This window comes from Schistocerca serialis, chromosome 10 (assembly GCF_023864345.2).
Source record: "Schistocerca serialis cubense isolate TAMUIC-IGC-003099 chromosome 10, iqSchSeri2.2, whole genome shotgun sequence".
NCBI lineage: Eukaryota > Metazoa > Arthropoda > Insecta > Orthoptera > Acrididae > Schistocerca > Schistocerca serialis.
This window is the reverse complement of record NC_064647.1, coordinates 187,093,505-187,107,011: the sequence shown is the minus strand read 5'-3', so window position 1 is coordinate 187,107,011 and position 13,507 is coordinate 187,093,505. Positions and strand designations below refer to the sequence as shown.

The 13,507-nt window shown below is 42.1% G+C and overlaps 1 protein-coding gene across 1 annotated transcript in view; it reads right to left on the bottom strand.

Moving 5' to 3' along the window:
• The window catches only part of LOC126424664 (thyroid adenoma-associated protein homolog), a 249,010-nt gene that overhangs the window by 102,968 nt on the left and 132,535 nt on the right, over positions 1-13,507 (bottom strand). The window contains 3 exon segments of the mRNA XM_050087394.1: positions 5,117-5,285; positions 6,925-7,108; positions 13,118-13,285. Coding sequence (XP_049943351.1) covers positions 5,117-5,285; positions 6,925-7,108; positions 13,118-13,285 — 521 coding nt within the window.

Genomic DNA, 13,507 nt, shown 5'->3' with positions numbered 1-13,507 from the left:
GAGCAGAGAGAAGACACTTTAAGGTTAATTTTCCATTATTATTTCTTGCACTATTCTAGTTATTGATGTAAGACCTTTAACTCCACTGCTGGATATCTAACCTCTATATTTTCTGACATACTACTGGCAGTTCTTCAACATTTCCAATCATGCCCCTTATTTTTGTTAAATATCCCTTATTTGTGAGCTGGTGCTCCTTATTTCATTGTTGTAAAGATGCCAATCCTAATAAGAGCTGCTTATGAGAGATTTGTGCGTGTATTTTCCTAAGTTTGATGTTGTTGTTGTTGTTGTGGTCTTCAGTCCTGAGACTGGTTTGATGCAGCTCTCCATGCTACTCTATCCTGTGCAAGCTTCTTCATCTCCCAGTACCTACTGCAACCTACATCCTTCTGAATCTGCTTAGTGTATTCATCTCCTGGTCTCCCTCTACGATTTTTATCCTCCACGCTGCCCTCCAATACTAAACTGGTGATCCCTTGATGCTTCAGAACATGTCCTACCAACCGATCCCTTCTTCTAGTCAAGTTGTGCCACAAACTTCTCTTCTCCCCAATCCTATTCAACACCTCCTCATTAGTTATGTGATCTACCCATCTAATCTTCAGCATTCTTCTGTAGCACCACATTTCGAAAGCTTCTATTCTCTTCTTGTCTAAACTATTTATCCTCCATGTTTCACTTCCATACATGGCTACACTCCACACAAATACTTTCAGAAACGACTTCCTAACACTTAAATCAATACTCGATGTTAACAAATTTCTCTTCTTCAGAAATGCTTTCCTTCCCATTGCCAGTCTACATTTTGTATCCTCTTTACTTCGACCATCATCAGCTATTTTGCTCCCCAAATAGCAAAACTCCTTTACTACTTTAAGTGTCTCATTTCCTAATCTAATACCCTCAACATCACCCGACTTAGTTCGACTACATTCCATTATCCTTGTTTTGCTTTGGTTGATGTTCATCTTATATCCTCCTTTCAAGACACCATCCATTCCATTCAACTGCTCTTCCAAGTCCTTTGCTGTCTCTGACAGAATTACAATGTCATCGGCGAACCTCAAAGTTTTTATTTCTTCTCCATGGATTTTAATACCTACACCGAATTTTTCTTTTGTTTCCTTCACAGCTTGCTCAATATACAGATTGAATAACATTGGGGAGAGGCTACAACCCTGTCTCACTCCCTTCCCAACCGCTGCTTCCATTTCATGCCCCTTGACTCTTATAACTGCCAACTAGTTTCTGTACAAATTGTAAATAGCCTTTCGCTCCCTGTATTTTACCCCTGCCATCTTTAGAATTTGAAAGAGGGTATTCCAGTCAACATTGTCAAAAGCTTTCTCTAAGTCTACAAATGCTAGAAACGTAGGTTTGCCTTTCCTTAATCTTTCTTCTAAGATAAGTCGTAGGGTCAGTATTGCCTCACGTGTTCCAACATTTCTACGTAATCCAAACTGATCTTCCCCGAGGTCGGCTTCTACCAGTTTTTCCATTCATCTGTAAAGAACTCGCATTAGTATTTTGCAGCTGTGACTTATTAAACTGATAGTTCGGTAATTTTCACATCTATCAACACCTGCTCTCTTTGGGATTGGAATTACTATATTCTTCTTGAAGTCTGAGGGTATCTCACCTGTCTCATACATCTTGCTCACCAGATGGTAGAGTTTTGTCAGGACTGGCTCTCCCAAGGCCGTCAGTAGTTCCAATGGAATGATGTCTACTGCCGGGGCCTTGTTTTGACTCAGGTCTTTCAGTTCTCTGTCAAACTCTTCACGCTGTATTGTATCTTCCATTTCATCTTCATCTACATCCTCTTCCATTTCCATAATATTGTCCTCAAGTACATCGCCCTTGTATAGACCCTCTATATACTCCTTCCACCTTTCTGCTTTCCCTCCTTTGCTTAGAACTGGGTTTCCATCTGAGCTCTTGATATTCATACATGTGGTTCTCTTTTCTCCAAAGGTCTCTTTAATTTTCCTGTAGGCAGTATCTATCTTACCTCTAGTGAGATAAGCCACTACATCCTTACATTTATCCTCAAGCCATCCCTGCTTAGCCATTTTGCACTTCCTGTCGATCTCATTTTTGAGGCGTTTGTATTCCTTTTTGCCTGCTTCATTTACTGCATTTTTACATTTTCTCCTTTCATCAATTAAATTCAATATTTCTTCTGTTACCCAAGGATTTCTACTAGCCCTCGTCTTTTTACCTACTTGATCCTCTGCTGCCTTCACTACTTCATCCCTCAAAGCTACCCATTTTTCTTCTACTGTATTTCTTTCCCCCATTCCTGCCATTTGTTCCCTTACGCTCTCCCTGAAACTCTGTACAACCTCTGGTTTAGTCAGTTTATCCAGGTCCCATCTCCTTAAATTCCCACCTTTTTGCAGTTTCTTCAGTTTTAATCTACAGCTCATAACGAATAGATTGTGGTCAGAGTCCTGGAAATGTCTTACAGTTTAAAACCTGGTTCCTAAATCTCTGTCTTACCATTATATAATCGATCTGATACCTTTTAGTATCTCCAGGGTTCTTCCATGTATACAACCACCTTTCATGATTCTTGAACCAAGTGTTAGCTATGATTAAGTTATGCTCTGCACAAAATTCTACCAGGTGGCTTCCTCTTTCATTTCTTACCCCCAATCCATATTCACCTACTACATTTCCTTCTCTCCCTTTTCCTACTACCGAATTCCAGTCACCCATGACTATTAAATTTTCGTCTCCCTTCACTATCTGAATAATTTCTTTTCTTTTTCAATTTCTTCGTCATCTGCAGAGCTAGTTGGCATATAAACTTGTACTACTGTAGTTGGCGTGGGCTTCGTGTCTATCTTGGCCACAATAATGTGTTCACTATGCTGTTTGTAGTAGCTTACCCGCACTGCTATTTTTTATTCATTATTAAACCTACTCCTGCATTACCCCTATTTGACTTTGTATTTATAACCCTGTATTCGCCTGACCAAAAGTCTTGTTCCTCCTGTCACCGAACTTCACTAATTCCCACTATATCTAACTTTAACCTATCCATTTCCCTTTTTAAATTTTCTAACCTACCTGCCCGATTAAGGGACCTGACATTCCACGCTACGATCCGTAGAACACCAGTTTTCTTTCTCCTGATAACAATGTCCTCTTGAGTAGTCCCCGCCCAGAGATCCGAATGGGGGACTATTTTACCTCTGGAATATTTTACCCAAGAGGACACCATCATCATTAACCATACAGTAAAGCTGCATGCCCTCGGGAAAAATGACGGCTGTAGTTTCCCCTTGCTTTCAACCGTTCGCAGTACCAGCACAGCAAGGCCGTTTTGGTTAGTGTTACAAGGCCAGATCAGTCAATCATCCAGACTGTTGCCCCTGCAACCACTGAAAAGGCTGCTGCCCCTCTTCAGGAACCACGCGTTTGTCTGGCCTCTCAACAGATACCCCTCCATTATGAATGCACCTACGGTACGGCTATCTGTATCGCTGAGTCACACAAGCCTCCCCACCAACGGCAAGGTCCATGGTTCATGTGGGGCTAAGTTTGATATCTTTAAAATTTCTTGTTGATTACTTTAATCTGGAAATATTTCCCTTTATCTGCACTACTAGTGCATTCTTTTCTAGTTTTAAGTACATTTCAAATTTTTTAATTATTCTCTGCTAGACTCAATCTAAAAACACTTGCTTTCACTTGCACTACTCGTGCGCGCACTTTCAGACTTTAGATACCTTTAAAATGTTTTTGTCAGTTTACTTTTATGTAGAAAAATTTGTCTCTACATGCACTACCAGTGCATGCATTTTCTAATTTCAGGTACCTTTAACTTTTTATTGTCAGTTAATGTCAAAACATACAGTGTGTGTCGTAGTTTATTTAGTTATGTAGACTGTACTCTATTAAACTACTTGTAGGTTGAAAGGACTCAGACGTTTGTCCTCATTTCTTCTGTCATGACAGAGCCCATGTGCTATTTGCCACTTACATGGTATGTAACTTTAATGTATTTTCTATTTGTATGTTTTATAATCTGTTCTGAGTTGAGCAACCATTCCGCGTTTGGGGCCAGCTCAAGCCAGTTACTGTGAATTAGTTAATAAGCACCTACCAGGCCAATTACTTTTTATTTGTCCATACTCGGTTTTGTGACTAATTATTACGCTCTTTGATTTGCTAATGCTCATCTTCCAATTTTAAAGCGACTGTAGCAGTATATGTTAGCTCATATATTTGGTTATATGGGAAGTTCCTTTCATGATTAAAATGTGTGCACAGTGTGGTCTTTGCAACATCGATTAATAAGTGACCAAAAAAGTACCAAGATCCAGTAATTGTCTCTGCGGTCATTTTCTAATGCTATAGAATTCGGTGAGTTTTGGTCAATATTAAAACTCTCTGTGTAATTGGCCCTTGCTCTCCACCATTCCAAATTAAGTCCTTGGACTACTACTTTGAAAGAAGGAGTTTGTCTCAAAGATTAATTATTTTAGCAATCCTTTTCAATGGACCTGTCTGCAACTCAACACTTTCTCTATGTAGGGAATAGCAATCTATCCTTTCCATATTATTGTTTTTCCATCCTGGACTTTCCCTTTTTTAAATTAATATAGTTATGACTCTGGAAAGTTCTGAAATTCAAACAGGGGATGGAGTAAAGGTAGCCACCAAGCACTGCACAGTGGATCAATTGATTGATTGGCACATAGAAGGTCACTGTAAGCTCCATGATTTTTCCTGTTTCTGCAGTTGTCAACCACTCAGAGCATTACTATCAAGTGAGTTGTGGGAACATTTACTCCTATGATATTTAACATTAATATCATGTTACACGTAATGCAATGGCTACAGTGAAAGTGCTACAAAACTGGTCACAACTTCTCTGTTAGCGATGCAGATAAAGAAAATTGTACTTCAGCTGAATTGCAGTCATTACTTCCGTATGCAGATGTTTCTGAACCCTCCCTCCAAAGCACTGGCCAGCCTTTCTATCTGCTTGTAGTTCACACGTAAAACACTACATACAGCTGTTTTTAGTTCAGAATGTTGTGCTCTCTAACACTGCTACCGAATTCAAACATGACGACAACAGCAGCATTCCGGTCCTCACCTGAAGTCGACACCCTGCAGGAGGTGCCGTATGCAGAACAGTGGCCCGTACATAGGGTGGGTCGCAGAAGCTTCCAACAAGTTTCTGTTGGCGGCATTAACCAAATCTATCAGGCGGTCCTGCAGCAATTTCACTATGGCCAGAATCATGTCTTCATATGTAGAGTCACCTGGGGAAGAACAAAAAATGTTTACAAAAAAAGGAGAGAGAGAATAGAGGTTACTGGAAAACAGATTAATCCTAAAATTTAACAGGAGATGCTTATTTTCTCTTTACATGTTTAATTCTTTCATCACAAGAACTGTGAGGATTTTGAAAGGAAAAACAGCTGGAATTATAGTGAAAAGAATTGGCAATCAGTGCTTATGATTTGCAGATGATACTGCCCTAAGAGTTGATAGTAAGAAACATATCCTGAATATACTTTCTAAATTTTCAACAATACAGAAAAGGACATTATATATTATGCTATGAGACCAAGACGCTGCTGTGTTCGATTATATTTTTACTACAACAGGCGTATTTTGGTATGATTGCCATTTTAAGGTTGTATCAGGTGGTCTTGATATCTATACACTATCGCTGCCTTAGTTGCCGTCACTACTGTATAAGTTTGCTGCTTTGATGTTGGTGTAGCTACAGTACTTGTTAAATTTTAGCTGGAACAGTTATTTCTGAAGTTGTTGAATTATGAAAATTTATTTCATAACAGCATTACTTGACAGATGTCTTGGTAGTTGACTCAGGGAAGTGTCTTGGGATGCTTACTGCTCATGTTTTATATTAATGACCTCGTGGATAATATTAATAGTAACCTCAGACTGTTTGCAGATGATGCAGTTATCTATGGTGAAGTACTGCCTGAAAGACGTTGCATAAATACTCAGTCAGATCCAGATAAGATTTCAAAGTGGTGGAAAGATTGGCGACTTGCTTTAAATATTCAGAAATGTAAAACTGTGCACTTCACAAAACAAAAACAAATATGAAACCCTATGACTATAATATCAGTGAGTCACTGTTGGAATCAGACAACTTATACAAATTGTTGAGTGTTGAGTGTTGGTAGGGATATGAAATGGAATGATCACATAGGCTCAGTTGGGTGTAAAGCAGGAGGTAGACTTTATTTATTGGAAGAATAGTGGGGAAGTGCAATCAGTCTATAAAGGAGATCACTTGTGTGACCAGTTCTAGAATATTGCTTGATGTGTGTGATCCATACAGAACAGGACTAACATGGGATACTGAACGTATACAGAGAAGGGCAGGACAAATGGTCACAGGTTTGTTTGATCCATAGGAGTGTTACAGAGATACAAAGGAACTGAAGTGGAAGACTCTTGAAGATAGATGTAAACTACCCTGAGAAAGTCTATTAACAAAGTTTGAAGAACCTGCTTTAAATGATGATTCTAGGAATATACTACAACCCCCAACGTACTGCTCACATAGGGATCACGAGGACAAGATTAGAATAATTACAGAGTGCATAGAGGCTTTAAACAATCATTCTTCCCATGCTCCATATGTGAATGGGGCAGGAAGGAACCCTAATAACTCATACAATGGGAGGTACCCTCTGCCATGCACTTTCGGTGCCTTACAGAGCACGGATGTAGAAGTAGATGTCTAAAAGTAAAATACATTCTATTGTCAATAATATAATGTACCAAACACTGTTAAATTTTATGTCCCTATTACAGATGGTTTCAAGCATTTCAGGGGGAGGCTCTCCAGATTCATGTAGAATACCTCCACACTAGTGACCCTAACATAAGGAGATGCCACCTCAGCAAAGCACATACGGTCCAGGGGTAGCGGGCTCTCCGACCCAGACTCCAAGTCCACCGCCCTCCGCACGGCAGACGGGCGCGTCGTGAACCTGGCGAGGGTCGCCAGCAGGTAGGCGGCCGTCACCGAGTCTGGGGGACGAGAGCTCTCGCAGAGGGTGAGCCCTGCCCGCAGCAGCGTGAGGCACTGCGTCTCATCCTGCAATCACACGCCACACAGTGCAAAAGTGAACTGCCGGAGCCTAAAAACTGAGAGGGGCGGTCACGCAGGGGCTGTAGCACTCTAGTTATGCTCAGGAAGATGAACAGGAGGGAGGGAGATTGCTATTTAAGGGGGAAGTAACGGATTTGGGTCCAAAAGAAGCTATTTTGCAAAAAAATTATTTTCTTAACCTACTGAGTTTAATCTATGTTGTGTAGTTTCAGCTCTCTGAGACTGCAGATGGGTGTGCAAGTTGCGCTTGTGTGTGTGTGTGTGTGTGTGTGTGTGTGTGTGTGTGTGTGTGTTTTATGTGCCTATCGTGACTCAGCACCTCCACTACATGGTGAAAGCAGCTTTCCTTCTCTCGTATTGTTACATTCCATCCTGGATTTTCCATCGTTTGATAATGATAGGAGCATTAGAAAGGCCTTTAAAACATTAAACTGTTTAACTCTGCACTGGCAGACACTCCCACCTTTTCTGGCATTTGGGAAACTGCTTGCTTCCGCAAAATTTTTGAGAGTGACATCGGTCATTTAGGATTAGATCTGGACCGTGAGCAAGATGTTTGTTAACTTCCAGGGCTTCCAGCATAACGTAAGGTAACACACCAAATATCTTCAAGTCAAAAAGAAAATAAATTATTGGAAATATATGCAGTTTTCCATACCCAAGGGGGTACTGTGGCCATTGCCATAGCAATGGTAGCCCATGTTTGTTTTTCTGATTTATGGGGACATTTTCTACACGTCTTCACATCCTGGTATCTAAAAGAATACCAAGTGGCTGCAGCAGAGCATTTTGAATCAGACTTTTGTATCAGCCCTAGCCCAAGAAAACAGAGTTTAAAATAATATTACTTAATTAATTCAAAATTGTCACAAAGCGATGGAATGTTGGATAATAGCTTCATCCATAACAGTGATTAGAAATCAGTTTTATCTGTTACATTATGCATGTGTTTTGGAAGCGACTAACTCTTTATTTGGGTAAACACCTTGGCACTTTCCCAGCGAGTAGTGTGGCTACTTTTCTGATAGGACAACATGTTGTTGGCATTTGTGACCCACAGCAGAAACTATCAAACTGGCATAAATAACAAGAAACCATGTTTGTACACCAGAAGACAGTGTTTAAACATTAATATTGTCAAAAATTATTACTATCCTCGTGGGTGCCCCAACAAGATAAAGGGACAAATTTCCTCCATCAGTCTCACTGACAACAATGGCGATGTATATTAGAGGTAATATGACCACTTCTCAACAGGCGGCAGCGGTGTTCTGGACAAAAAATATGCAGTGGCTATTCTGTCATCCTTGCCACTTCACCACACCTTCCACTACCGATCTTACTATTAACTGGTAACCTAAATAAATTATTTTATAACAACAAAAACAATCAATTATTGACAAAATTATTTAAATGGGTAGAAAAAAATCTACACACCAAGTGGCAGCAGAACACACACATAAAAGACTGTTGTAATTGGCAAGCTTTCGGAGACAGTGGCTCCTTCTTCAGGCAGAAGAGTTGAAAGGGAAGGAAGAGGGGGTGAAGGAAAAGGACTGGAGAGGTTTGGGAGAAGGGTTAGATTTCGGGAAAGTCACCTAGAACTGCAGGTCGGAAGAGACTTAATGTTTGGGATGAGAAGGAATAACCCAAACGGTAAGTCTCCCCTGGCCTGCAGTTCTGGGTGACTTTCCTGAAATCTATCCTTTTTTCTAGACCTCTCCAGTCCTTTTTCTTCACTCCTCTTCCTTCCCCTTCAACTCTTCTGCCTGAAGAAGGAGCCATTGCCTCCGAAAGCTTGCCAATTACAACCGTCTTTTATGTGTGTGTTCTGCTGCCGCTTGGTGAGTAGATTTTTTACCTATCCAATTAAATAAATTATTTTGTTATATTAATGACAGAAACGGTAATATGAGACATGATCACGAAAGTTTACTAAATGTTTTGAATGTTATTTTTTGTTTACTCATTGTATTGTATTACAACAGCCTTAATTTGATTTCATATTACTTGCTACAAACATGTACCAAATTTGAAGATGACCATTTGTATAATGTGCAAACACACACGTCCACATAATTTCCATTTGAGATTCATACCATTGTGGCTGATCAGTGCTAGCTGGTCACACTCTTGAGTTGTCAGCACTGAAAGACAGATTATGCAGGTGTGGTAGAGGAGTGGAAGCAGGGAAGGAGATATGTAGGTGGAGCAAAGGTCGAGGCAGGGGACATTAGGTGAATGAAGGATATGTTATACGGAGAGCTCCTATCTGTGCAGTTCAGAAAAGTTGGTGTTGATGGGAAGAATACAGATGGCACAAGCTGTGAAGCAGTCATTAAAGTGAGGCATATTGTGTTGGGCAGCATGTTCAGCAATAGGAGGATTCAGCTGTCTCAGCCTCAGTTTGGCAGTGGCCATTCTTGCAGACAGACACCTTGTCGGTTGTCATGCCCATGTAGAATGTAAACCACATGGCTGCATCCGCAAGTGGCCCTGCCTTTTATGGGGTAGGAGATGCCTGTGACCAGAATGGGGTAGGTGGCAGTGGGTGGATGTACTGGACAGGTCTTGAATCTCGATCTACTGCAGGGATACAAGCCACGAGGCCAAGGTTTGGGAGCTGGGGTGGAGTAGAGATGCACGAAGATATTGCCTAGGTTCAGGGGGGTGGTGGAATATCACTGTGGGAGGGGTGGAGTGAATAACAGGGATCATATATCCTCCCCCACCCCTACCTTACTATCCCTCCCCCTCCCTGCCTTATACCTCTTCTGTACCCCCATGACCCACTCCAGCAAGATTGCTGCTAACCTCGAACACAGTTGCAGTCATACCTTAGGATCCAGAGGTGACAGAGGCCATGCGTGTGTGAATGTGTGTCAGTTTTCTGCTTCCAATGAACGACTTACAAAACGGAAGAGCTTCTAGCATTCAATTTCATTGTGCATGCCTGCATATCGAAGGCTCCTCTAGGTAGTGAGGTGAAGTCTATCCATTCCATATCACTGTTTTTCCATCACGGACTTTTCACTGTTTACATTCATATTCTATGTCAACAAATTTGTCTTCTTCAGAAATGATTTTCTCATCCATAGCTGCGTCACCAACAACTGTTGCAAAATCGATGTTGTTGCCACTGCAGGTCAACAAGCTGTAGCTGCGATACGAGACTGTTCTTGCTGACAGGTTGTGGAATTAATACAATCAAAGCCCTTCATAGTCATATTCGAAATTTTCTGCATGCGCCGCTTCATGATTGTTGTGATCACCATGAAACTTTTGCATTATATCTAACGCAAAGGTGCACATATTTCACATGTTTTGTTGTTTGACCACGTATAGTGCTAGTAGCTTGCAGCTCTCTTTGTGTTGCTCTGATGTTTTTGGTTTAAAAGCAATATTTCATTATTTTTGTGATATTTCACAAACAAGCAATGTAAGGGATAGTTTGTGTGTTTGTAGTTTTCCGCCTAATGGAGCAGACACAGTACTCTATAACCTCAAAAAGACAACTAATGTGCAAGAGATGCAGACCAACACAAACGCAAACAGCACACAAAATAATTAGGTTAATATTTGCACTTTACAGTGACAATAAATTCTTGAAACTAACTGTGGTAAGCATGAAAGAATACGTAACTGGTACAGAGTTTCATTATTTAAATAACAGATGACAGTTACAGGGTTTCCAAAAACATCAATTATGATGTATGCAATTAAGTCACACATTTCTACTTCCCAGACAGTTACAAGTTCCAGTTACATCAGCAACTAAACATATTACAAAATTTACATAGCAAAAATCAAACAATGGAAAATCGAGGATGGAAGGTAACGATATTGTGAAAAGGAAAGTTGCTTCTCACCATACAGCGGAGATGCTGAGTCGCAGATAGGAACTATGAAAAGACTGTCACAAATATAGCTTTCAGCCAGTAAGGCCTTCGTTAAAATTAGACTACACACACACACACACACACACACACACACACACACACATACATACACACGTTAACACTCACACAACTGCAACTCACACATACACAACTGGAGTCTCAGGCAGAGGCCACACTGTGAGCAGCAGCACCAGTGCATGATGGGAGTGGCGATAGGTTGTGGTGTGGAGGAGGCTGGGGCGGGGAGGAGGAGGGGGAGGGATAGTAGGGTACGGTGGCAGACAGTGACGTGCTTTTGGGGAGCGTGTAGGACGAGGTGGAAAGAGGGTAGAGCAGCTATGTGCAGTCAGGAGGTCAGACGGACGAGAGAGGAGCTGTGGGAAGGGGGATGGCATAAAAGGAGAGAAGTAAAAAGACTGGGTGCAATGGAGGAATGAGGGTAGTGTAGCACTGGAATGGGAACAGAGAAGGGGCTGGATGGAAGAGGACAATGACTAACAAAGATTGAGGCCAGGAGTGTTATGGAAACGTAGGATATATTACAGGGAAAGTTCCCACCTGTGCAGTTCAGAAAAGCTGGTGTTGGTGGGAAGGATCCATATGGCACAGGCTGTGAAGTGGTCTTTGAAATGAAAGATGACATGTTTGGCAGCATGCTCAGGAGCAAGGTGGTCCAATTGTTTCTTGGCCACAGTTTGTCTGTGGCCATTCATGCAGACAGCTTGTTGGTTGTCATGCCCACATAGAATGCAGCACAGTGGTTGCACCTCAGCTTGTAGATCACATGACTGGTTTCACAGATAGCCCTGCCTTTGATGAGACAGATAATGTTTCTGATCAGACTGGAGTAGGTGGTGGTGGGAAGATGTCTAGGACAGGTCTTGCATCTAGTTCTATTACAGGAATATGAGACAAGAGATAAGGAGATGGGAGCAGGGGTTGTGTAGCGATGGACGATTATATAGTGTAGGTTAAGTGGATAGTGGAATTCCACTGTCGGAGGGCTGGGAGAGATAGTGGGCAGGGCGTTTCTCCTTTCAGTGCACGACAAGAGGTAGTTGAAACCCTGGTGGAGCATGTAATTCAGTTGCTCCAGTCCTGGGTGGTACTGAGTTATGAGGGTAACATTCCACTGTGACCAGATGGTGGGACTTTGGGGAGACTGGAAATATAAGGCGTGGGAGATTTGTTTTTGTGTAAGGTTGGGAGGATGATTACATTTTGTGAACACTTCAGTGAGACCCTCGGTATATTTCGAGGAGGATTGCTCGTCACTGCAGATGTAACGGTCACAGGTAGCTAGACTGTACGGAGGGGATTTCTTGGTATGGAACGGGTGACAGCTGTCAAAGTGGAGGTTTGCTGGTGGTTAGTAGGTTTTAGTAGGTTTGACATGGACGGAGGTAATGATGTAGCCATCTTTGAGGTGGAGGTCAACATCTGGGAAGGTGGCTTGTTGGGTTGAGTACGACCAGGTGAAGAAAATGGGGGAGAAGTTGTGAGGTTCTGGAGGAACGTACAAAGGGTGTCCTCACCCTCGATCCAAATTGGCAAGATGTCATCAATGAATCTGAACCAGTTGTGGGATTTAGGATTCTGGGTGTTTAGGAAGAATTCCTCTAATTCCTCTAGATGGCTCATGAATAGGTTGGCATAGGATGGTGCCATGCAAGTGCCCACAGCTGTACCCTGGATCTGTTAGTAGGTAACGCCTAATTCACATAACTATTTTTAGATAGCAAAAAGAGTCCCTGAAAATTGTTCTGATGCCTATTATGTATATACATCATACATAAAGCGCAAAAATGAAAGTGGGGTATACGACACGTAATGCTCACATTTTCCCACATTTTTGCAAAGTCCCTTGGAAAGTGTAAAAGTGGGGTTTCACTGTATTTTTCTTGCCCTCTCATTTCAAACTCATTTACAGCTACATTTTTTGATTACCATAAAAAGCTCGAGCAACGTAGCTGACAAACTGCGCAGGCCCCTCTCAGTGTCGACACGTGTGAGGGTCGAAAACGTACGAGGTGTCCGTGGGAAGTAAAATTCTCCTGTGGGTGCTGCTCCGGCCTGTGCAATGTGTGCCACTCACCTCCAGCTGCAGTGCCTGCGGCGGGTACTTGGTGATGAGGCGGTGCGCCAGCAGCTTATTGTTCTCGTACGTGTCCTTGAGGCACTCCAGCAACGTCACGCCGTTGCAGGGCAGCCACATGTCTGCCGGGGTCCTCTCACCCATTATCTCGGTGCACAGTGTCAGGATCTGAAATGGAGGCATCTGTTACACACATGCCACACTTTTAGGCACGGCGAGGCTGACAACCGACTGGACAAAACTGCAGCCCTATGATTTAAAAACTGTCATTCGAGCTCTACGGCCTTTTACTGTACGGTGACCCTAAAACTCTGTCGACTAAACTCCTGCACTTCAACTCGGGGTGACGACGTGAGATACCATTCGCAGACCCCTATCGGTTGTCAACTG